This window comes from Tinamus guttatus, unplaced genomic scaffold (assembly GCF_059628265.1).
Source record: "Tinamus guttatus ecotype Peru unplaced genomic scaffold, ASM5962826v1 Tinamus_guttatus_pri_ptg000008l, whole genome shotgun sequence".
Classification (NCBI taxonomy): domain Eukaryota; kingdom Metazoa; phylum Chordata; class Aves; order Tinamiformes; family Tinamidae; genus Tinamus; species Tinamus guttatus.
In genome coordinates this window covers 594,443-621,335 of record NW_028288542.1, presented here as the reverse complement: position 1 = coordinate 621,335, position 26,893 = coordinate 594,443, and the positions used below count along the sequence as shown (strand labels likewise).

The 26,893-nt window shown below is 36.8% G+C and overlaps 1 protein-coding gene across 1 annotated transcript in view; it reads right to left on the bottom strand.

Moving 5' to 3' along the window:
- IL1RAPL1 (interleukin 1 receptor accessory protein like 1) overlaps positions 1-26,893 on the bottom strand; it is a 613,365-nt gene that overhangs the window by 5,412 nt on the left and 581,060 nt on the right. The window contains exons 6-8 of the mRNA XM_088521756.1: positions 20,640-20,772; positions 18,610-18,755; positions 9,207-9,350 (exon numbers count right to left, since the gene is read on the bottom strand). Of these exons, the coding sequence (XP_088377882.1) occupies positions 9,207-9,350; positions 18,610-18,755; positions 20,640-20,772 (423 nt within the window). The remainder of the gene's footprint in view (positions 1-9,206; positions 9,351-18,609; positions 18,756-20,639; positions 20,773-26,893) is intronic.

Here is a 26,893-nt window from a genome sequence, read left to right as displayed (position 1 = left end):
CTACATGTACTTTTGTACCTGAGAGCATTGTTCTTGCCTTAACCATTTTGGGATTCCTCTTTACAAAAACCTGAGTGAGGATGGAGATCTTCAGCCCAGCAATCTCCATCACAGTGAAATTCCATTGCATCTATTGTGGGAAAAAGACTGAAACAAAATCTGAAGCGGACCTCACATGGCCAAAGTCAGACAGACTCAATGCAAAAATGTCTTTGTTAGTGTACAGCAAGCCTGAGAGCACACAGGGGCTTTGGATTAGTTTAATGGTGTCAAGAACAGCCTATGCTCAAAGGATGGTGTGTTCAGTTTGCAAATGTTTCAATTAGCCCAAATCCACTGGTCATGCAAGGCTCTGATCAAGACAGTCCATGAAGACAAACTTTGGCGTATCATTTTAACTGTTTTATGGAGGTAAAAAAGTTGGGACACTGAGTAATTGTTATGGAGCTATACTCAACCATGGGTCCAAGAAAGTCGTTTGGATCAGTCTTAAGGATGAAGACATTTGCAATGAAATCTCATCACTAGGGAAATATGGAAATATCATTTCAGTAACTGGATCCAGGGTTTTTGGCAAAATGAATAAATTCTTGAATGCTATCCATTCCTTTTGATAATCTTCTAAATGTAAAAAGGATCATATAGCTTTCTACAGTATTAATCCAGCTGAAGTTGTATAAGCTTGCAGGAGCTGAAGCTGCGATTGTTGCTTCTTTTTCCAAGGAGTAAAAATATGCTCTGCAGCAGTCACTTAAAGGCTCACTATCAGCATAAAATGAAAGCCAGACTCTATATGCATCTATTTTGTCACATGCAAATGGGATCTTTGGGTAAGTAAATTGCTATCAGACATCTAAGTACTCATCTATATGCATGCTTTTTTTCACAGTTATATATGCATAAATGCTAAGCCTGTGCCTACAGAAAGATAGATAAAACATGGCCTTCTATAGAGACCAGTAAACAGTTTCAGCTTTGAATTTGTCTTATACATGTATGTATTTTCAAATGATTTTCATGTTGCACTCCAAGCATTGATCGTTTTGGGCCTTTGAGGGTTTATTAAGTATTGCATATTTCTGCTAAAGGGGGACAGAAGAAATACACTTATGGATGAATTTTTTTTTTAAAGAATATTCCTTAGAGTTGACTTTTCATTATCAGTCATGTTCCTGCCAGTGAGGAACTCTCATTTTCTGCTGGCATATATTTTAGCACAAGACAGATTCACAGAGCAAAATAAAGAGACTCCCCACAAAGTTGTGCTTCATAGCACCACTAGATGCAAGACCTATTTTTAATGGTAGACCTAGGCACTGGGATTAATTTGCAGCTCTGTACCTCCTATAACCCTCTGGAGCAACCAGCAGAGATGGGGGGAGCATCCAAGGCACAGAATGCAGCAGCTCAGATGCAGCCTGCTCTGCTCTCTTGAATTCAGGAGCTGAATGCTTCTCTAAGGAAGAGTTTCAGGGTTTCAAGTCCCTAGAGCTGGATTCTCCCAGCATTGCAGAGAATCGGTGTCAGGGAATGGGGCAGGCTTTTCACCTAAAAAGCATGCCTTGTTCAGCAAGGGTTGTAAAGTAGCAAGTCTTCAAAATTTCCCGAAGATCTTTGTTGCTTCAAAATGGCAAGGGTGTATGACATTTCATAAATTGTGCTTGTTTTGTTATTTGCAAAGACACTTTTAATGTACATGGGCCAATAGTCCTTGTCATCCTCCACATAAAAAATCATCTATTTTAAAAACTTAGATGACTGCACAGATACTTAAAAGACCGATATCTTTGAAATTGCTTCTGCTTTGTGCTGCACAGCATTTTTGTTGGTTATGGAGCTCATTCTACATGATTTTTTTTGTTTTCTTTTTCTTCCTTTTTTTTTTCCTCTTTATTTTTCTTTTTCTCTTTCTTTTGTAAACCTCCTCCTCTAATGAAAATAAAGAACCACCAACATTATTTTTCCATGGTAAAGTACTTGTTAAATGTAGCATTCCTAACGATCATCTAGACCCTTGTGCAGAGTGGGCAATGCTGAATTGGAGGGAGGTATTGTAAATTGAACACTGGGGAAGAGGTTACCGAGGCATAATCAATTCTAAACAGGCTTTTGGAATTTTCTCAGCACACCTTAGACCAGAAGAGGTTTTACTGTGGCTGTAAGACATATTTACAACAATATTAAAGCAATGGGAATGCATTATTTTTCTCCATTGCTAGCACTCCAGAATTTTGAAAGCCTAAAAAACTTGAAAAACTATAAAAATGAAAGTTTTATGTTTTCTTTACAGGAATATCAGTAGGAACATTTATGAAAACTAATTTAGGAAATTAGTTATGAAGTACTAATGTTGCATCTAATATTACTTGAAAAGTAGGGTTGATTCCAGGCAGATATAAATTCAGCCACGTAATAAAATAATGATTTTAAGTGTACAAGATAATCTATCTCTCAGCTATATTTTCTCCTGAATTTCTATAATCAAAACTGAAATTTGTCATTGATAAATACACAAGATAGACTAGTACTTAATTAATTAAACTGAATAATCTTTTATTAATGGTAATATTTCTGGTTATGCATAGTCTAATTTTCTATTCCTGACTATATGAAGTGCATCTACAATGTATCTCACTTGCTCTCACTAACATGGAAGTGTAAATTAAAATACTACTGCTGAAGACATTCTACTTTCAATATAAAAACTTGGTGCAGCACTAATCTCTGAAGTTGGTTTTGTAAAGTCAAAAGTTCTAATAAGAGTTTTAGAGGGGTAAAAATAAGAAAATTAGAAGATGTTGATAGACAGTATTCTCCCAGTTTCTGTGAATTGTTTGCAGGTCCAATACAAAACAGAAAAAAAGCATTTCTAGTAAATATTGAAAGACTGAATGGTCACCACCTAGCAAGCACTCAGCAGAGTGGAGCAATTAGCTATGAAAGACTGGAAGAAAGTAGTTATTAATTAAAAAAGAAGGTAGCAGAAAGAGGTAATAATTAAGGATATATTGTAAACTTTGAAAATGAAAGAATCAGTCTGCTGATACCAGGCAAACTTCTCAAATTAACCATGTGCCATGTAGCAACTGCTGTTATTGTTTATTGAATTTATTGATACTAAGCACCTAACTACATGTATAAAATACATGCTTAACTTCCTATTTATGCCTAAATTCTGCTGATCTCACTGACAGCACTTATAATTAATACCCGGGTAAATTATTTTGAAAACTGGAGTAGAGGCAGCTTTGATCTTGACAAAACTAGAAAAAGGTCAAGGAAATAATTGTAGATATAAATGAAACTGGGGAAGTGAATGGCTTGGAAACAGGCTTTGCAATCAGACACCAATAAGGTGCATTCAGTTCACCTACCCTGGAAATCTGCAATGCAGTTTGGCTTTTGATAAAAAAAAAAAGTAAGCCAAAAAAAAAAAAAATCTTCAAAGCTTAGAGCCACTTGACAGAGCTGCTGGATATGGAACAGAAAGTATCTCAGTCTTCATGAACAGCAGTATTCATTATATATGATGGAGCTGGTTTTGTTTCTACTGTACTTCTGGACTTTCTAATCTGTAGAAATGTGAATTCTAAAGCAGTTCTTTACAATTCTGCTCATTTTTAATTTTTATTTATGCATATACTTTAGATGCCACAAAGTGTAAATTAGGGAGACAGATAACGAATATGAACTTTTCTTTGAAACAGTAAATTTTGAGAATACAGTGTAGAAAAATCCATATTCAAAGGAGATATAAATTGAGATTTTATTGATTGAAGATTTCAGATTCATAAATTGCATAAACAAAAAGTTAATAGTTAAGAAGGACTGCAACAATATATTTTAATTAAATAAGAGAAAATCCCTGTTTTGTAACTAGTAACTCTGAGGAAGATAAAAGCTGCATTTTTGCAAAGATGATTATAATAGAATTTGAAATTGAAATTCACAAAGTAGCATTTCTTATTGTCACAATTTTCCAATAGCCAATTAACATATATATGCTGTTTTGAGGCTGCTGTTGCAAAGTTATCGTATGGGTCCCAAGGGGAGATTCTGTAATTTCACAGACACTAACTTCAGCAGCAATTTCAGTCCAGCTATACCTGCATAGCATAATCATTAACTCAAGGGCTTTGTCAGGTATCTAAGCCATTGTTAAAAGTTATATTTTAAAGTTAGCAGGTATATCACACAGAAACATTAAAAAACTCAAGGTGTTGCCTCTCCTTGCTGGTTAAAAGGTTACGATGCTGAAACCTTGGAAACCACTGAGAAGTTTATCTTGTTTTTGTGTTGTGCTGTTAATAAGGTCTTTTCTGGGCAATTCCGTAGGTTTGTTTGTGAACCCTGCTGGTCTTCTGCAGATAGATAACTGTAAGGAGAAAAGTCATGACCTAGGTGGCTAAGGAGTCCCAGTTGCAACAGTCTTCAAGTCACAAACTCATCTGTTGCTTAATCTGACCATTGTTTGGTTCCCTTCACTAAGCAATAGAAATGCATGAACCAGTGCAGCCCAGAGCTGCTATAAGCTATGATCACCATAGCTGTCATAAGTCAAAAGCAAAGATTTCCTGAGTTCACAGAGTACAGTGCTAGCACATTTTAGCAGTTTGTCATGTTCCAGCAATGTGCAAGAAAAGCAACCTATAGGACTTCTGCAGTGAAGCCCAGAGTTGATCCATGACCCTGGCTCCCAGATGCCTACCCTGCTGCATCCTGCCTACATAAAAGCTGAGACTTCTCTTTCCCCAATATACACAGATTTCCTTTGCAAGACAAATCTGAGAATAAGACTCAGGACTGCAGGAGACACCAACCTGCCTGACCTTGTGCAAAGATCTTAGGCTTATTCTGAGAGTTATCGTATCAGATCCCAAGCAAAGTTCTCTCTTTGGAGTTACCAGCTTACTACATTTTTTGTTCTTAGGCCTAAAATTTACTTCCTGTCATTGTAACTGGGAGAAAGGGTATGTATGAAAGTTTCGCTAGAAAACTCTGCTCACAGCATGTTTGCTCAGGCTTCTATAATTTATTACTCTTTGTGCTCTTATTGATTTTAATGTAAACCTCTTAGTGTAAACTTTCTCCTTTTTATGGTAGTGTTCAAGACTTATTTATTAATTCTTTAGACAAAAGCACTCCTTGCATTAATTTAAATGGTTACTAATGCACTCAAGTGTTGGTGTCTGCAGTCTCTTTCTTTGCTGATAGCTGTAAAATACACTCTTATGTCTGAAACTGGAATCTGAAATACAAGCAAACATGTGAGTTCATGAGTATCTGACCGGGCCCTTTGGCTTTCAGCCTGTGGTCTGTAGAATTCTCCATTTATCTTTAATTCTTAAATCCTTACGTTTGGTTACAGATATCTGCACATCCCCTGAAATTGATTGGGTCTTCAAATGTAAAAGAAAAATGTAAACGTAGCTGCCTCAGTGAACTGAAACTTCCTGGTTATTCTAAAGCAATATCGTAAACCTGCTGCCTAAAGAAGTGACCTGACTCCTCTTTCCACCCTTGCTGCATGCCTGCTGCATCATGCTTCTGAACTGATGATTACATGATTTGATAACCAGAAACAATTTCACAAAAAAGAAAGTCGTCCTGGGTAAAAATGTGCGAAGTTTCCACAAACACAATGTCACCTCTTACATAGGCAAAGAGTAGATTTCTATATGGTGTCAATCTCTCTGATACAAATAGTCTTTTAAAATCAAAGAGTGCAAGGTAGAAAGAAGTCATGGCATGTGTGGGTCCCAGGTTCTTGGAAATGCTTTCTTGCATTCTTATTCTTTTGTGTTAAAGTATATTATTTAGTTTGCTCATTAAATAATTTAAAAATTGGAGAAGGCAGCAGAAAATATCCTTGGAAAATAAAAATGCTGAAGTCCTTGCATAAATAGTAAGTGGTAAATCACTTTATAGATGATGAATGTACTATAAAATCTCTCATGTTGGAGCTTAATGTAAATAACAGAGGAAATCATAGCTTCTAAACGTAGCTTTCACTAATAATGTGTTAAGACTTAATGTGTACTTTATGGACAAGGCTCTTTAAAATAGGCTTTTAAATTTAGAGCTGCAAACCCAAAAAAGTAGCTTGACATTTAACATTGATCAGTCCTTGCAAATTCCCAGTGAAGCCTCCATTTCTAAAAAGTCTTCAAAGTATTACTGCACACTGCTTGCACATCACTCCAAGGTACCATCTACATCCTGCATGTGGACAGATCTTGAAGTTCTCTGTTCAGACAAATTTGACAGTTTCTGTCAGGTAATGGGCCAGTTATTTCTCTGAGACACAAGGTCATGCCAAATACCAGCAGTTGAGAAGGGGAGTGTTACGGTTCGGAGCATTTCAATTGCTTCTTTGCTCCAGATCTCAAGGAGATGCATCAGATGTTCACAGTGCTAAACATTCCTAGCTAAACACCTGAATGATGTGTTGTTCGGTGCAAAAGAAGACCACGACGCCTGTCACGCAATTTCCTCGTTAGGAGATCATTTCCTGAGCAGCTGGAAAGCATGTACAGACACAGAGAGGGAAGAAAAGCACTGAGAGCTGCATTTGATGACATTCGAATTTTCGAGTAAAGGCAAGGAATTAACCATAAAAAAATGCCTTTCAAAGCAGTCCCAGCAGACAATAAAAGTATGACCAAGCTGAAGTGCTTGTGGAGACAGAAAAAACAGAAGGAGAATCTTAGTCACTGGGGTGACAGAGAAGATAGGAAATCCAAGCCGAAAGGCAGGTAAATGAGGAAGCTGCTTGCTTATCTGAAGTGCCCCAACACAAGTAATAAATTAACTTGCATTAACTCCAAACGTTATACATGTTGTTTTCAAATATTTTTCACAATTTGCCCCTGCCGCCCAGAGAAATGTGTATGCTAGCCTGAGAAAAACTAACGCATCTAAGGCTTGGAAATGAGAGAGGAGTTGTGATGAGATTTGACAACCTGAAGGGCTTTTTCTCTGATCAGGGAAGAAATGAAGCATTGCTTTTTAAAGGAGATTTTCGACTAAAAAAATTAATTGGATATCACTTTTCAAGTGCTTGGAATCCTCTCTGGATACAATATAATAATGAGTAGAAAAATAGCCTGTATTTTGATGTTTGCTTATCCACATGCTATCCTGATGTATGGTCGAATATGATCTAAATTATGAATAAGACATGGGTGCTCTGCTATTGCACTGCAGGAGGAATAGAAGAATAAAGTTCAGGATTTAGTGCATGTTAGAAGCAAACTGAGCCAAAGGAAAGGACTTGATTGTATCATCTCTGCAATTTATTTCCACACAAATTATGACTTAGTGTTCTGTGGGATATTTTCTCTCTGCCTTCTTGCAGAGAGACACAGTACAACAGAGCCTCAGAGGAAAAAAAAATAGTTGCGATAACTTAATTGGTAAAAGAGGTTTTTATCCTTGATGTTAGCATATTGAATACAGTAGAAGCTACAGTATTCCATTAGTAATCTGCAAGTAGTATTTTTCTAGGCAATTTAAGTAAGCACGAGTGTTTGCATTGATCAACTAAGGAGAATCCATGCTTTAGCATCTGCAATGATGAAATTTACTGAGAAGAATACATGAATGGATACAAGTTTTCCTCCTTCAAAATCACAGCACAGTCTGCTTGCAGATTACTCTTCTCCTTTTGCAATTGTTTTCAAATGTGAGATTAAAATATTTTTTTCCAAGGTCACTGATGTTTGGGATGCAAGGAGAGAGATGCAAGCATGTAACATTTTCTAGAGTAAGTCTGCAAATGAATTGGAATGATTTGATATAACAATAAATTACAGCTGTAAAAACAAGAATTACTGAAATTCAGAGGGAAAACATTAAATTGCATCTATTTAAACAATTATTAAACAAACCATCTATTTCTGCATATGAATGTTATTAAATTCATGCATGCAAGTATGCAAGCACATTTAAATTGAGGCTTGCTTAGTGGAGGAGAAAGGATTGCAGCTCCTGAAAAAATGATATCTGTCAAAAGCCTTCATGAGTCACAGTCCCTCTGGGCTTCAGTTTCCTCTTCTGTGAAAGAAACAGAATAACCTGATTTTTTTTCCCCACTTAGGTACTATACTAATATACAGCAATTTTATAAATCCAGCAGAAGGGTACAAAATGTTCTAATGCTCTTGTGTTTGTTTAGACATTTTCTATTTTGAAGTCCTGGGCATTTTTAGATTGCAGGCAGAAGTGGGTCATTCAGTAGACATCTTCGTACAGAAAACTTTCACTTCCATAAGGACCTCTAATTTTGCTGCCACTATTCTCCCTTATCAGTGATAGTTTGGCTGGCACTTGTTTATCAGTACATACTTATTATAACACGTCACACAGTGGCTTCTGCCCCCAGGTTATTACCTTGAACTGTAATATAACTTTCAACAGTATTTGAGGAAAAAAAGAAGATGCTGTCACAAAAGACATAGTGGCAGCATGAAACATCAGGAGCTCTGACCGTTGAAACCAAACCTGGTTAATCAAAGCCCGCAGCCCAAGCCAGTTTGCTGCTCAACAGCAGTTTTGATTACAAGGATTAGAGATAGAGAAGACCTCTGTCTTCAGCGATTAGAAAGAGAAAAAAGGAAAAACCTTGTAAAAATTTGACACAACCTCATGAGCATGTTGCAGATTGCTTCTGTTTCACCAGGATGTCCTTCAACCACTGAGCAACTTCAATGACTCTTTGTTGCTCTCCCAATGGTTAAGTAAATGAATTTGAGAAAAAAAAAAAATGTTGGGTGCTCCATCTTATTGAAGCCGATCAGGCTAAACAAGCACTAAGCTGAGATCCATTCCAGCTTCCACCTCTCAGGATAGCACAATTAGAAAAGACACATACTTATGAGGTGGAGAAGCTGGATTTCAGCACCTGGAAGTAGTGAATATCTTTAATGCTTCAGCGTTGTTATGTGACAGTCAGTATTGGGAGTAAAAACCTAAGAGATGTGCATATCTCCTGGAGATCCAGAGAACAACGTACACCAGCTAAGCAAGCTCTGCTACCAATGTGCTGTGTGAGGAACGTCTATTAAAGGCTGTGCCTAATGCAAGTGGGAAATAAAAATTGCAGTTGTTAACACATCTTGAACTGGAATGAAATTTGGGCCTTGGTAGAGAGAAAAAAAAGACAGGCAAACTTGGAAAGTAGAAAAAATACTGAGAAGATGCCTTACCTCCATCTAGTTCTTCAGCTCCAAAATGATTCCTGTAGAAGAGCATAATCTCTATCTTGTAACACTTGTAGATAGTCACTAAACAAACAAGTAGCAGCAGAATAGCACCAAGCCCACCAGCAAGCTCAACTGTATACATCAGCTCTGCAAAGAATTACAAAATGCAATAACAACCATATTCGAACCAGAGAAAGATTAGCTGCACACCTAGCATTTTTACATAAAAACTTAGCACAAAATACTGAATGCTGGGCTACTTATTTCTTTATAGGACCATTGAGGAAATACGTAATTAAGAGAAGTCTTTTCTCTCAAAAATAATTTTTTCTTTGATGAACTATTTGAATTGCTTAAAAAAAATGTTGAGCATGTGTGAAAATATGTGTATGATGTGCCTTATTATGTACATATGTGCAAGAGATATTTCAAAACAGTCTCTCTCAGTAGATAGATGACAGTTTGTTTTACACAGATAATTGTTGACATTCCACTTACAATGAAAGCAGAGATGAGCGTTTCTCTTTTGGTGGCCATAAGGCAAGCACAGCCCTTCCTCTATTCCACATACAGAGAAGAAACACTTCTGTTTGTATTTGATGAGATTCTGTCTACTGTATAAGACTAAGCTAAAATTTCCATTTTTATTCTTTTAATATGAAAAAACAAACAAACAAACTTGATAAATGTGAAGACAAATTATCCTAGGAGTCCCAAAGCCTCACATCTCTATTATGTGTTAATATCTTTGACATAATTTTCCATGATCTGTAATTCATCTTTGTCCTGCCCTCTTTCCCTAAGCAGGGTTGGCTTGTGTCTAGAAACTGTATATCACCCCGGTTGGTCAGTCCTGATGTTCAGTCTCAGGCCACAAACTCCCTGCTTTTGCTGCACTTCATAGCTGGAGAGTTGTGTGATGGATGGGGGCCATTGTCCTGTGGCTCCCTTTCCAAGGACAGGGACACAAGTCAAGTGTAGCCACGACTATCTGACAACAGCAGTATCCTCAGAGGGGTTGCTTCTCAGTTAGGAAGTAATTATTGACTTTCATCCCTCCAGTTCTAGCAGTACGTGCTTAAGAAAGCTCGCATGGGTAGGTGACATCCATTTGGTTGTCACTCTTCATTTACTCACCAGCCCAGAACTGCCAATATTAAAAGAAGGGATGGGAGGAGGAAGGAAGGTATTACTAGCAATGTTGCAATATGAAATAAGTAATAAATGCCACCCCTTAAAGCTACCCATACATTTCTAATATTGCTCAGTTTCCAAGAATGCTAAGAGAGTAGATTTTGGGAATCCAGGATGCATATTCTGCTTCATAAAGATCTGTGCTGGAGAAAGCTGAGCTCCATGCTACTTTCACAATGTCCTCCTCTACTGGGTAACTTCTGTTTTAGGGAAGTGATGTTGCCCTGAAGCACCCTTTTTTTTTTCTCTCTTGTGCTTATGCAGATACGACACTTCAGCGCAATACAATTCAATTAGGAAATAAAAGGTTAGAGGAAAAAGTGACAATTCCATTTATTTTGACTATGTCTGCTGAGAACCACACGTTTTTATTATTTTGAGGCAACTGTAAAAAGATTTCATTGCTCTCTAGAAGACACTAAAAGCATAATAAAATAAAATAAAAAGGCATTTATATTCTGTGTCATTCTCTCTGAAATGGTGCTGGAAACTCCTTTGTGTTAGACATTTTTAAGATCAGCATGGTTATTTCAGACTTTTCTGGTCCAGAGAGGGGAATGTTATTAAAAAACACCCAACAAAAATAGTTTGCATAGGCAAGTAGCATAGTATTTTTGAATATAAATATAAATGGAAATGGAAATTACTCTGCAGTGGTTTACTATAGTCTCTTTATCATTTCATACTACAGGTGATGCAGCTGTTCAACAGTAAGTAGAGAAAGGGATTTTAACAGGTTGAGTTCCTAGGCAAAAGCAAACAAAACAAAACAAAGCAAACCCAAGAAACAAAAACACAACTCTATCTGCTGTTACGATGCATTAAAGGTAAGAAAAAAAATGCAAATGGAAATCAAAAGTTTTTCCAAAATTAATAATTATGAGATTAAATGAAAAAAATAACTGCAGGTAGTCATCTGCTCTCTGTCACTGAGTGTTGCATGCATAAACAACAGCACTTTGCCAGCAGAGTCTCTCAGAGCTACCACTTTCCCCATCAGATTAATTCAGGGCTAGGTGAGAATGTGTATTTGCTTTAACAGAAAGCCCTTGAATACACGTAGTGCTGCCCGAAATCTATGGCAAGCAAAGAAAACAAGAACATTCTCCAAGTCACCCTGGAAAGCATTAAAAAGAGCCATTTTATGTGCCCCTGCCAAGCTCATCGCAAACTCTTGGGAGCTCAAGGGAAAGATGGTTTCTTCTCAGACCGCTTCGAGCGCACAGAAATCTCCATGTATTGTAGCAGGGTCGTGTTTTCCTTGGTGCTGGATCTCATTTATCAGCACACATTCATAGCAAGAGCTCGACCTCGACTTCTTGGTCACTGAGAGGTCTTTGGAAGAGAGGCAGGTGCACTGTAAGGTGCTCTGTGAGCACTGAGGGCACTGGTGATGCCCATGGCAGTGACACTGTGACTGTCAACACTAATCTAGAGCGGACCATCATAGTTAGAGGGTGAGCCTGTCTTTTCCCTGCTGCTTTACACTGACTTTGGCACTGCAATTCCAGCATGGTTACTACAGTGGGCATTACACTCTCTTTGAACTGTGATCTGTTTTTCCTGCAAAAAATCGAGTTTCCCGCAGTGGCACTGGACTAAAAAGATTCTGCTTCGGCAAAATCCCACATCAGAGGGGAGAGACAAAAACTGCAGCCCTCACAAAATCTGCTTATCTTCCACGTTGCGCCATTCAAAGCGCAGAGCTTGCCCTCTTCTAAGATAGTCAATGCAGAAAACAGTCGAGGAAAATCACTGGGCTAACTCTTGTGGGGGAGACAGGCTTTAAGTTAAACCCCACAAATGAGTGAGTGCCAAGGAGCTACACTGGGAAGTGCAGCAGTCATTTAGTTACAGGCAATTAGCACCAGTGCTGCGGTAGCTCAGGAGCAGTTCTACTGCAAGGGAAAACACATTGATTACTGCTGCGGGAGTAGATTGGTTTCTGAATAAATTGCTTCAATTTAAAACAAGATTTGTTACAAGCATTTTGACCAATGGCTACATTTTTTTTTCCTTATCGGGAAGCTTTAGCCAAGCTACCTGAACGAAAGAAACAGCTAATTAAAACAAAGTACGTGGCCCCCTCTAAATATCCTGAGTGAGATGGCTCAGAATGAATGCGCTCATTTTATACAGATTCTAACCTAATTATTAGGTATACTGTGGGATATATCTTTGATCTTCACCTTGCTTTGATTTTTGATAAAATTCCTTTCATTGTGTCACACAAGTAATTCACTTAGCTGCAGTTGTAACAAGAAAGTAAATAAAAGGGTGCCTTCAATGATTCATACCTTTTGATTTATATGACATGCTTCATATACTTTACATTTGATGATCTGTGATGATTTAAAATTAATCTTTTTCTATTCATTAGCCCGTATACAGCTGAGCTGCTAGGAAAAATAATTATGCTTCATTCTTTTTTTTTTGTGTGTGATTTATAACTCTTGGTGGATATGTGATTTATAGCTGTGTATTCAATTTCTGAGCCTTTTTCAAAATCCAATTATAGTCTATCTAAGGTTTCAATTTTGCAATCACTTACGCAGATTGCTGAACTTCACAGCCTATAAGTAATCTCTCTCTGAAGTCAACAGGACTATTCACAGAGCTTCCAGTTAGCACATACATAAATCTTTGCAACTTTGTTGCCTAAACTCATTTCCATTCTCTGTGCATCTTGGGCATCTGGATGACAAGCTATGAAATTCAGCTATATATAGCGCTAACATTTGGTCGAGATATACTACCTTCATACACTTCAATTATAAAGCAAAACATAAAGGTAATTAATGTAATTTGGAAGGAGAGCAGTTAAAGACAATGCTGACTAAAAGTCCCAGTTGTTTTTTCTCGGATGATATTCCAAGAGAACGAGGGGCAAAAAACAGATACTGATAAGCAATGCAGGAGTGATGCATTGGTTATTGGTTAGATATGGGTTATTGATTCTAAAGAAATGTGTTTCCTGAAGAGGAAGGAGGAGATTGGCTAACACAGGAGCATTTACTTGCCTGAGTCCCATATCAGACATTATCAGTAAACAGCAGTTACAATTTAGGTTAGGAAGAAAGAAATTCTTCATGCTATTCTATTTTTTTTTAATATATTCTTCTTCTGAATACAGTATTCACTATGATATGGCTGTAAAATGATTTATCTTTCCATAGTATGGCATACGGAACTACAGCTTCACACAGCATATGCATATCTATGTCTATAGATAGATACGTGCATGTGTATGTGCGTCCATTTTCAAGTTTTTGTGATATTTTTCCCCCATGGATGGTGTTATTGATATGGTTGCGAAAAAAGTCACTGGTGGATCTTATAGGATAATGATGCTCCTGACACCAGAAGTTGCTGATTTGGGATGTTCATTAGCTTGATTATGAGATCATCTCTTGGCACAAAGAATATGCTTTTTTTTTTATCCAGTGTGGGCCACACATGCCTGTAGGTGTCTGCAAATTTGACTTAAGTTAGCTCAATTTAGTTACAGTTTTTAATAGCTTTTTTCAATGCAGGAATTTCTTTTTATTTATTAGAACTATCTATTCAGAGCCCATTATCTCACTTTATTCATTAGATCTATACATAATATATATATTCCTTATTTATCTGTGAGAAAGAACTAATCAGATTCAGGAAAATATATGTATGAAGGTATGTGTGTATATGAGTGTAAATACAAGACAAAGATCTTGTTAACCTATTAATCTGTTCAGAGGACAGCATGGGGAAGCCTGGGTTCTGTTGGATTTCTCTGCCTTATTAGAATAGAGGCAGTAAATAATCATAATAGAATGTATATCCTTAGCGATGACAATTTTATTTTTTCTGAGGAGTGTGGGATACCTGTTCCCAGCAGGAGAATAATTACCCTGACTACCTCCAGAAGTATGTTAGCGTGAGAGAGTACAAGGTGGAAAAAAATGTAGATGCTACAGCATGGTTGAAATTTAGTACATTTAAATACAGTACACCACATTTTAAAAGCAGTTTGTACTTCAATTTGAAGGGAAAAAAAGTCATCATGATACAAAATTATATTAATCTCTTTGAGCTTCTCCACCAAAATTAATTTTATATGACTTATTCCTTACTGATTAGGAGAGCTTCTAGTTGCGCATGCACAACAGAAATCAGCCCACACAATTACTGCTTTTAGATTCTCTGAAAGAAATGAATGTAAGAAGCACTGGGAGGTGCTAAAATGTGGGGAAAAAATAGAATACTAAGTTCCAAGGATATAAGATCATAAAACACACTATTTCACTATTTACTTTTTTTCCTCCCCTAAGGATAGCATTAAAGAATAACTTAACTCTGCATAGGTGATAAGAACAATTTGTGACATTTCATATTAAAATATTTTCTTCCTTGCCAATCAAGGTTAGAACTTAACTTACACAGACATTATGCAAAGAGAAGAACTATCATAAAAGTGGTACAAAAGCTGTTTTAGATGGGAGTCTGTTAAACAATTTGTTTGGCACACCCCCAGAGGAAATCTAGATTTAGGCATATGCTAAGTAATCTGACAAATCTTTTCACTAGATTCCATTTTTTTGAGGATGAGAAAAGCCTTGCTGAGGAAGAGAACAGCCTTATGACGAGGTTCTGCCAGGAACTAATCCCTATTAACCTACTAATTTGCTGAGTTTAGATGAGATTGAGTGTAAAACAGACAGGCATTTTTTTATTAGGCTTGGGGAAAGAAGAGTTTTCACACTTTTGGTACTGTGTCACAAACCTCTTGCGTGACTGACTCCTTTTCTGTTTCAAGTCCTAATTGTCACTCCTCACTACCCTGTGTGAAGCCATGCTCTCCTGTTGGAAAATATCCATGAGATCAAAAACTTAGTTTACTCAAATCCTTAAGTTATAAAACAGCTTTATACTATCAGTGTAAGTTAAAGTGCTTGTCAATAATTCTGTTATCATTAATAAACATGTGAATTGAAGAAAATTGAGAATTTTTTTGCTGTTCAGAATTTGCTGTCAAAATAAAGTAAATATTAACACAATGTTTATATACTAACTGGTGATGAGTTTAGAGCATTCCTACCGACTTGTATGTTTCCTCAAGATTTGTTTCCCATAGGAAGAGTTAATTCTTTCCTTTTCAAACATATATCTCATCAGAAACGTCAACAATAATATTTTTTTCTTCTAGACAATTTACTTCTGTGCAATTTATTTCAGTGAAACTTCTTTTTTTTTCCCAACTGAAAAGTTATTCAATCAGCTTTTAGCACACAGATTAGATTCAAAAAACAGATAGTCATCCATTGAGAATGCAGCGTATTGCAGAAGAGCGTAAAATGTAAAAGAAACATAGAAAAAAAATGCAGAATAAAAATGGGATGAGAAAGTGAGAGATCCTGAAAAAACTGCATAGAGAGTGTTTCTCACTCTCAGTTCTGGTGGATGACCCATGAAAATTATACATACATTATTTAGTTTTTAAAATAATACAAATCAGATAGATAGAAAAATTCATGACACATATATATATATTTTGCTTAGCTGTTAAAACACGCTGACAAGAATTTCCACAAAAATAACAACATAATTAAACAGCAACCTGCAATTCTAAATAAATATATGACTAAATGGGATCCAGCACAAAAAGTCTGCTTTTCAGGGGAAAGCACTGTACAGTATCATTCTTTCTCCTTATACATTATCTTTTGGTAACCATTATATTGATAAACTATGGGCTTGTCTTCTTGAATTAAAAGGCCATGAAAAAAGAGATTGAGGTGCACAATCCACTTATATATGCAATATGTTGCCTACCATTAATAAATTTGTACCTAGCTGTTGTCAGTACTACTCTTAAAATTAATTTCTAGAGGGTTCCTCTCTCTAGTTGAATATCAACCTGTCACTGCTGCAGATGATCTCTAACTGCTAACAAATAGTCATGCAGCTGCATATGTAACAAAATTAGCTTTTGACTATAGCAAGCACTTTTTCCCCTTTTTTTCCCCAGTGTTTGGAGGGGGGCTTACATTTTGTACGTGAACCTGCACTGTAGCAATTAGACCTGAATACCTTTGTTTTCCAGGAATACTCTCAGTTCAGTAATGGAGCTTTCTTGTCCTCTTTGATCATAGTGATAACATGTTACAGGTACAGTTTAATAAGGGTTATAAATTCATTTTTAGATACTCAGTGAACATTCTAGAATCAGCGTTTCTGTTCATTTATACAGCTGGGAAAAAAAAAAAAAAAAAGAGCAGTAACTAGAAAACCAGCCAAAACTAGTATCTCTGCAGATGCCTCCGTTTGCAGGAAGTAGGTCCACCTCATTGTTGGGACTTGATTGTTCTAAGTGAGCAAATAATCAGAAATTAATAAACAGCTAACTCATTTCTAGCGGGGACTAAATGTGGATCTAAACAAGGAAACCTAAAATGAAATGTTGTCATGGTGATATACAGGAGACTAAGCAAGCAGCGCAAAGCTTTTCTTCCTAGGAGACCTGAGAGACTAGCTAGAATTTTTATCTGTCATGATTAATTTATCATTTCACTGAAACAGTTGTCAACATGCAAAGTATGTAGAAGGCTTCTAACAGGTACCTTTTGCTTTTTAAGGCCACAACATATTTTGTTTCCAAATCACAGTTTCATATTAAGCCTTACTAATGAGGAGAAAAGAAATATTTGGGGAACTGTTTGCTATTTTTTGCTTTTGACTATTCATAAAAAATAAAATATTGAGATCACTTTCTCTTAAGCATGTCATCATGAGGCCACATACTGTGGCCTGTTTGCCATACTGATTTCTCTGAGAAAGGAAACGAGGAAAGTAGATCCTTGCAAAATTTATGCATGCACATAACTAGATTTAAAAGCTGATAGTCACAGAAGAGAGTTATATGTTGTGTCAGTCTCTGCTATTGCTGGCATGGAAGGGAAAATAAGGACTCGTCATCAGCATATGAATGAGTCAAAGTGAATGAATTATTGGTTTTACAGTAATTTAAGCCTTAAAAATCCTTATTTTAAGTAAGTGCTTTATGTACTAATTTCATTACTAAAGGCAACCTATTGGATACGAGTGTTGGATTAAATTCTTGCTCTGGGTTCAAATGTCTTTGAATTAGGAGTACATAGCTACCAGCCAGTAAATTGTACAGTTCGATTAATTAATGAGTTAATTTCCTGTCTCAGTACATTGAAGAATATATGGCAAATGCTGGGCTAAGGAGAACGTTTGGTTATTTATATCTGTATCTCTTAAGAAGAAAAATGGTTGAGAAGCTATTCTATTCAACTAATTGGAGGTACATGAAAAACACATTTAAATAAGATACGCATAAGCTTGATTTATGGCTCCCTTTTCAACTTACGCTTTGCATACAAGGCTAAAACTAGAAAAGACATTGCTGCTCTGACATAAATTGGGATGACACAAGTAATTCAAACACAGTATGAATCTGGTTTACTCACCTTTACAAACAGCCTAAAAAAAAAAAAAAAACATAGTAATGGCAGCAAAGCAGGCAGCCTGCTCGTGACTATTCGTTCCTCTCTGAAGCTGCTGGGCTGCTGCATGTCTGCAGGGAGCACCACACAGCAATAAATGTGGGACACTCTTCGGGTGGCAAGGTGGACAAAGTGGATCTGGGAACATCGCTTGGCAAAAGGCTCTCTGCCTCTCCGCAATTATCTCCTTGGGAGATTACTGTGGTCATTAGACAGGCCGAAATCACAGGATGTGAGTGGAAACAGGAAGGTCCTTAGAAGTTTATGTTGTAATACTTCACTTAAAAAATGCAGGCACTAAAGAAATATGTTGGAAAGAAACTGAAAAGAAACGTTATGTGGCACCTCTAAGTGAAATATATTTGTATAATTGTTTTTTTTCTTAGAGAAAAACGAATACCATCTTATTACCTGCAGCTTCCTACTCTCCTTTCTCTATTGAGCTTTTATTAGATTTAGCACTCATGAATTATTAAATGCCTCTTCTATATGAACATAATGAAAATGTGTTACTGTGTTTTTCCTAGTGACAGTTACAGTTAACAACAACCTTTCTGCTTTGTTTTGAAAGTTGTACAAATGCCTGGGGAAAAACAATCACTGCTTATTAACATCTCAGGTAGACAGGCTTTCATCAGAAGGTAGCTTTGCAAACTGACCACCCCTGCAATATAGCACTGCATGCTGAAAAGTTGCATATTTACCCCTTTTATGTAGAAGTATACTAGCATGTCGGCGTCCATTCCCATTTTCAACATAGCATGAGTAATTCCCCAGATCACCTTCCTCCACAGAGTCCAGAATTAATGAAATGGAAACCTCCTGTTCCCCGAGATGCTCCTTGAGAACCCTAAGGAGAAAAAAAAAAAAAAAGCCATATAAGCTCTTCTGCCTGTGTCACAGCAGAGCATCAGATAATCATGACATAATAATGCTACTTAGAATTCACAACTCTCTGGCTTCAAATTTTGGCTATGGTTTGATGAAATCTTAATTAAATTATATCATGCCCTTTTCTTCCTCACTTTTAATGAGGAGGTTTGGCTTTGTAAATGTTAATGAGAGCTTCAGTTAATTGTCTTCTTTAAGCAGGATGATACACACACTGATAGTAATATATTGCACACACTGATGAACAACCTGATCAGCAGTATGTGGAGTCTCAGAATGATTAGAATAGAGAAAAACGGTTATTTTTAGGATGTGAGTCCGTACCTAGCACAATATTTGTCCACTCGCCCAGATTCTTCAAAATGTCACTCAGGAAAAATGTGTTAATGTTAGGACCTGAAAAACCATTTCTTGAATGCATTATAATATCTCACTGTGACTTGTAAATCAGCAGAAAGAACTGGGATTCCTGGTGTCACTCATTCATACAGATGATAAAAGCAGAGATCTCCTGCTTAAGACTCCACCTGTCTTCCCATTGATTTCTCTCCCTCTTTGCAAATCGCACTGTGGTTTTAGATACTGAGCAGGGCAAATGGCCTGCTCCCACACCTGGCAAAAGGGGTGAAAAATGACCTTCTTTCTTCCCTCTCCTCAAATAAAGAAAGTCGTAAAGAAGTTTTTACTGCATCTTCAAAATGCTAAATCCCTAAAAGATTTTGGAAAGGCTTTAAATGAAAAAGACAGTTTGTGTAATGTGGCATATTGGTCTTGAGCTTCCTAGAATAAATTTAAAGTTCAAAGAGGTGACATATTTGTGCCTCTATTTTACCAATATCTGAGGCCATGGGCCATGGCAAAGATAACTGTGAAAGCTGATGTGACCATCTTGATTTTGGTAAAGGATTTTTCTCCATTACGTCAGCCAGTCAAAGAAGTTACCTCTCATTTTTGAATGAGATAGTAAACTCCTGAATAAGAACCTAAGACTTTAATCTATTATAGACAGTCATAGTAGATAATACACCAGTAATTAATGACTTCTGTAATGCACATTTATATTTGCCTTCATTTTTAGTTTTTCTCCATGATATTCAGAGACAGACATATACATACATACAGAATATGGAATATTCTGTTTATTTATATTACCATATAAATGGAAAAAGAATCTCTTCAGATCCAGGTAGGTACTCCATATGGGTAGGATTTCAAAAGGTATGTCAAGCACGCTATTCTGAATTCATAAACACTTTTTTTCCCACAATTTCCAAATGAGGCAGCACTTTTAGAAGCAAGAAGTGTACATGACGTGACATGCCAAATCCTCTCAAACAAATATTTCAGCAGATATAAACAGCCCACATAAAAGAAAATCTAGATCTCACAGGTTGAATAACATGGTAGGAAACTCATTTTTTTCTTGAAAAAAAAAGAGAAATCAAAGTATTTGGAAACAGAGGTCAAATGTCAACATTTATTTAAAGTCCGATGTTTTAGAAGACTTCTTTTGAGATGTTTTTCCTGAGACATTTGTTTTTCTTTATTTCTTCTTAGTAACTGCATTAGTGGCTATTATTGTAGTTTGCTACAGGTTGAAAAGTCACTATGCAAATTCCAGCTACTTGTACTATGGTGCTAGTAGAGCAACCATTCTGCTTTTATGTTTCTCTAATATCGGATCTTGCTGGTGCATACATTCTTCTGTTCTCTACTTGTAGACTTATAAAGAGTGAATTTGGCAAAAAAGAAAATCATAGCTCTAGTGCTAACAAGCTTGATTAACCATCAAAACAGACACTGACTGAGAGAACAAAAGACTTTTTTTCTTTTTTTCTTTTACCTGATGTCACTTTCCCAGACTCGACTGTCATCCAAATCTTCAATAAACTTCTCTCCTTTCATCCAGTAAATTAAAGGACTGACATCTCCACTGTATCCAAAGAAAGCTCGGCAGGTTAGATTAGCAGAACCACCTGTTAGAAAGCATGTAAGAAAATACACATACATATGTGTGTGACTTCAAATTTGTAGAAAAAAAATCATCTGCTTTTCTTGATTCACAAAAATGATATCAGTAGAACCACTCAGTTTCCAGCTGTTGTTGGAAGTATCCGAAAAATATCTACTTATTTTCCAACCAGTGTTCAGTATATTTTCAAAATAAGTTGAAATTTTCCATATATATATTATTTCACCAAGATTTCTAAGTAAGGAAATAAGAGGCCATAGTTTGACTACATTATGTAGCCAAAAACTTTTATGTTTTCTCTGAAAATAGGTAAATAGGTAAAACAGACATGGAGTCACATCAGTATTAGTCCAGCTTTGCAGTGATTTGTGTAAAGAGACTGGTAGGCTCCTGTAGAGCCTCGTTTGGTAAGACTGGTGAAAATCAGCTGTACTGCCCACGGCCACATAAGTAAAGATCTTCCACTCACTGCTGTAAAGATCTTTGTCTTAATATGTACCAACGCTTTTAAACTGCCACATGCATTTTCTATACTGAGAATAGTGAATTAATGAAGTGTGATTTAAGGAGTGGTTCTTTCCCTGTGAGGAGAATATTTTTATAGAGTTGACATTACTCCTGAGAAAAGACTCATTTTTTATTTACAACTTCCATTTTTGTCTTAGGACTTGAAACTTGACTGACCAGTGCTCCTGGAAAAAAAATCACATTGTCAACATTCCTTTAGGTCCTGGTTCTGTCATTCTTTTCTGTACATAGCTGACCCAAGAAGTCCATCTAGGATCAATGAACTTCCTTTATATATAGTGCTTTGAGTCAAGACCTGGTTCTTAGTGATCAAAAATCCTTAATATTTGAACACTTTTTTTTTTTTTTTTTTTCACTTTTCAGTATGGAAACAAATGTAGGATTCTATACAACGGGAAGATGAGCTATCTGAAGTGACTTTGGGTATTTTTGTAAAAGGAATCTGACTCCTATACCTGCCTCAAACACTCATATGCAGGCTTTAGAAGGTACAGAACAAGTATGTCTGCAATTAAAATGTGCAACGCCAAGGCAAGTCCAAGTGACTTTGCTTCTGCCGGCTGTTCAGTAACTTGCTTGTAAGTATTTCATGACAACTTGCCTTCAATTAGTGCCACATTGCCATGTGCCAGGAAGGTATTAAGGGGTATCCCAGTCCTCAAAACTAGGAGGCAGAGGAAGGTCTCATTCATCATCAAAAGACATGAAATTGAATCTCTGATTCATGAGACTTTTGGATAATCTTAACTGTCATTCAGACCCATGCTACCAAATGTAAGCTGAAGGTCTTTAATGGGATGGTAAAAATTTGCTCTTTAGCACCAGCCAGAGCTCATGTCTCAGCCCCACCAGGAGCAGTGGTCAGCAAGGCTCCCTAAGAACCCATCTCCTCACTCTGTGTGTGGGGAGCTCAAGAAACACCATTTGGAAGCACTGGAGACGAACTTTTTGGTAATCTCAAAGTCATTTGCAGGGAATAAGATGGACACTAGGAGACCATGTGGGTTAAATGCACAAAAGTCTGTAATGGAACGTGATAAACTTTCTGTTTGTTTCCTGAATGTTTTAATAGATGTAAATCCACTTCTGTACTGCGATATACACAAACATTTTGTTGTTGCTGTTGCTTCTGCATCATAATTATGATAAGTGAACATGTAAAAATAAAATACCAAACTTTAAAGTAACATGAATACCAAGCTTCAAGGGATACAGCAACCGAATCCCGAACATGTTCAGGGCTATGAAATACTATGAAATAACTGTGAATATTGGCTGGTCTCCAAATGGGAGAGGATACCTACATATCTAAAGTAGAAGCAGGCTCCTTTGGTGAAGGGAGAACCCATAGGGCATTGCCGAGCAGTCTGAAAGGAAAGAGGGCTACCTAATGTATCACTGCAACTTCTTGGGCTTCTTCTAGAGCTTTTCACCAAGTGAAGGCCTATCTGAAACTTTTTAGCTTTTAAGAGCTGGCAAGACGGCAGCAGGAGGGCTTGTGGCTTCTGGCCAACTTAGCCATGAATCACAGACATTAGACACCACAGGCGCTGAACCATCAAAGCTCCCCGAGCTCCTGCAGCTAACAGGAACCTCCTGAGAGCTGATTTCTGTACTGTGCAAGCCTCCTGGGCTTTTACAGGTGGATATTAACATCGATAGGTTTGTTTTTTAAAATAAACCTATTTCGTTAGGGAGGAAAAGTGTGAGAAAAAGCAAATTGTAAGACTTAGGCCTCTTCCTCATTAAATCTTTGAAGAACCGTCCCCCACAAATAAAATATTTAGGCACATTTTTAAATAGAGAATTCAAGATTTCCATTCCACATGAAATATTTACACCTGAGAAATAAATTAGGCAAGGATGTACTGTCTCTTAGTAATAGTGTGCCATTAGAGTTGCTGAGCAAAGGCTATTAGCGTGTGAGGTGTTGAGCTATAAATTACCTATACTTTCTACCCTGACCACAATAAGCCAGTGGGAAGTTCATTAGCAGGTCATCAAGAAAGATTCAGTGACCAGCTAATGACCCACTGTGACCATTAACGACCAGGTCTGGCACTTCTGCGCTAACAGCTACTTTGAAGGGACTGTGGGGCTCACTTATGGAGCTGCTCTGGGTTGTAGGTGAGTCCCTCCCATCCTTCTGGACCAGAGATGCTCACAGCTGCCTATGTCAAGTGTGAACGAAGGGCAATAGTATGAGTGGGCACAATATTTTGGGAACACAATTTCATCTCTCTTTCAGGGCTGTCCTTGTGCCCTCATGTGCATGACGTAGTCATTTTCCTCTGAAAGTACCTCAAAGTGAGCCATCAGAGAAGAAGGTTTCAAAGTGGTTTCGAAGACCACTTCAAAACAAGTGGTCAGTGAATGAATATTTTGCAGAGGGGCAGCTGTAATAACCCCGTGGTTATTACAGCTCATATACAGGTCATAGGCAATCTGTTTTTTTAAGAAGTCTGCAAACTATTAGAAATCATGCAAAAATTAAGTAAATAAACACAAGAGATACGTTGCTTTTATTTCAGTTAGTGTACAAAGCAGACTGCCAACTGATAAATAGAAATCATTCACAGTTAACCTTAAACAACTACTTTCCTCTGTGTTTATTCTATGCTGGGAAAAGCTGCAGAAATGAACTGAAAACAGTACAAGTTTGATGAATTGATGTGTTATGATTTCTCAGCCAACAATTTAAATTTTCCTGTAAATGCTGGATTATTATGGTTTTACAGTCTATTTTTGAAATAATTTAAATGCATGTTTTAATTTAACTACTAGGGAAACCCATGCTCTTCTCTCTCTCTTTATCTCTCCACTTTGCAGTAAGAAAGAGGCTATAAATTCTTGAGCATTTTCTGTCTCAATTTAGGTCCTTGGCAAGCTGCTTTTTTATGGACCCAAAATATGTCCAGGAGAATGAGAATATAATTACTAAGGAGAAAAAGGTTTAAAAAAAGAATAAAGGGAAAAAATGAAAAAAAAAAAGAGCTTCTAATTCTATTTTTTTAGCTTGAAATAATATAATAAAGGCATATAGAAAATATCTGAAAAAGCCAAACTCTAACAGAATTTGTCTCCTTCATCTTTACTTCTGAACATAAGTTTGTGCTATTGAGTTGATTTTTGGAAAAAAAAAAAAAAGCAATAAACAGCAATAAATGTTGCTGCTGCTTCCTGTGGTAAAGATGCACCGTCAACTCTAGCCAACTGAGTTCAAGCTAAATTAATCAAAATCTCTTTGACTGGGAAAAATGGAGGTGGAGAGTGGGGGGAAGTTCATAGTATGGCTTCCAGCATGGTTTCCTGCAATACAAGCTGGCACAAGAGAAAAAAAAAAAGAAAAAAAAAAAAGGTATTTCCTTGAAACCAGCAAATCCCTTCAGCAACGCCATCGTTTCTGTGTCCTGTTTCCCTAATTGGCTGTATTTGGGGCGTTTTTCAGACCATTGCTATGGGAGTCTCTGTCCGGAAGAGGGCACTGTCTGTCTTCTCAACTATATCTCTAATTCTATATGTATTTTTTAATCAAAAGAAAATCCTAGTGCGTAAGCGCTCATTAAAAACATCAGAATGCTAAGAATGGGCTAGTTATAATTAGAAAATAGTGAATGTTTTGTAGCGAGTGAAATGACATCTTGTATGGCCAGTTTAAATTACACTTGCACCATTAGTCATGTATGTTAGCGTACACTGCGATGGCACCATTCTCTGATTTGATAGACTCTTCACTGAAGAAAACCATTTCTGTTGGAAGCACTGATAATAATTAGCAAATACCTTCTACAACCTCTTTTAAAAGAACCCACAGAGATGTATTACAGCAGTGAAGTATTTGAATGCCAGACCCAGCATCTGATAATGTGAAGGGCCAAGAGAACAGAAATGTTAAGTATACTGAAATACAGGACTTCTTTTACTGTACAATGTAAATCAGTTATAATACTAATGTGCAGATAATATATGCATATAAGCATGACAGCATTTCTAATGTTATGTAATGTTAACACTTGAAATGGTGAAAGGGCAAGGCAGATAATCAATCTCACACACACATTAAATAACATCCTTTTCATTCATGTTAAAGAAAGAATGCTGGAAAAAAAACAGTCTTCCAAGTGGAAAGATGTAAAAAATATTAACTTCCTATGTGTGAAGGATAGGTAGCAATTCCTATCACAATCAATGACACAGCTGGGACCCACACTGTTTTGCCAATGTCTTCTAAAAGACCAGCAGGAAGGTAGAAGCTGCTCGTGTTCTCAGAGAAATCTTTATCATCATAAGATAGATAGCTTGAAAGCCATATTGTAAACATAACTTTAAAAAAGCAAACCCAAAAAAGCCAACAAATGTTTTCAGGTCTGAAAAGATTCATCTGCCTGCCGTCCCTCAGAGCAGGATGCCCTGCAGAGATTTCTTATGGTGCCCTCCTTGTCCTCACAAAGCATCACCCCCTGCTCTGCTGCCCGCCTGCTCACACACACATTTTCATACCTTGATACCTTGTACTCTGTCACTAGTTCCTAACTGTCTCACTGAATGCTTCATGCAACAAGTAACGCCAAGTCAAAACAATGGCTGTTGTCTAAAATAAAACCATAAGTTGGGAATTGCTAATTTCCAGCCTTGTCACTGACTGACATACTGTGAAGTCTTTGGCAAATCATATCTTATATCCATACAGCTGCGAAGATAAACTGTAAATTCCCTGCACCCCGATACCTAAGGATGTAGGTTTAAAAGGGCTGGGTATTAAGCAAATGGTACCTTTCAAACATGACACAAAGTGGCCGAATGTGATTAGGTAGAGTTATATCTCTTAATTAATGAACTTGCTGACTCATTACTCTGAGCGTAGTGACTCAAAAGTGTTAAGATCACCAGCTCACTATTTGGCCAATTGTTTCATATTTGGAATATTTTCCCTAATGTATAAAGATGCATATTTTGCAACAAAGAAAGTTCAATACTATTGAGTTTTGCTTATTCTACTTAGGTCAGATAACTAAATATGTGATATATGTAGAATTGAGTGAAGATAGCTTGAACAACCTTTTATTAAGTAAGAGTAGAAAGAAAAGTCTACATTTACTACAAAGCGTGGTGAAAATTTACATTTTTATCATCTAATAGAATATAGACAATTTATAGAAATAAATCGACCATGGGTTGAATTCTCTCAAACGCACATGCCTCTTGCACTAGAGGATAAATCAGTGGTATGTTCATTAATGATCTGATTTATCAATCAGACGGGAGAAAAATAAATTATATGTTTTTTACCATTCTGTCAAAGTTCCAAAAATACTCAGCGTCTAGTGCTGGAAATGCCTGATAGGCTTTCAGGCTGGACATACTATTAAATATCTCTTTATAGCAAATCATCTTCTGACAGTCTGTGGAAAAAGGAAGAAATTTTTGGCATTGGTGGGCTTCACTATGTTTACAGATGAGGAAGAGTGATCCTAGAACTAGAAAAACTTGAAAGAGTCCTAATATATAAAATATAGCATAATCTCGGTTCATAAACATTATTTATTTCTAGAACATAAATTGGGATGTACTCAAAAGGGTGTAGCGCTGGTAACATG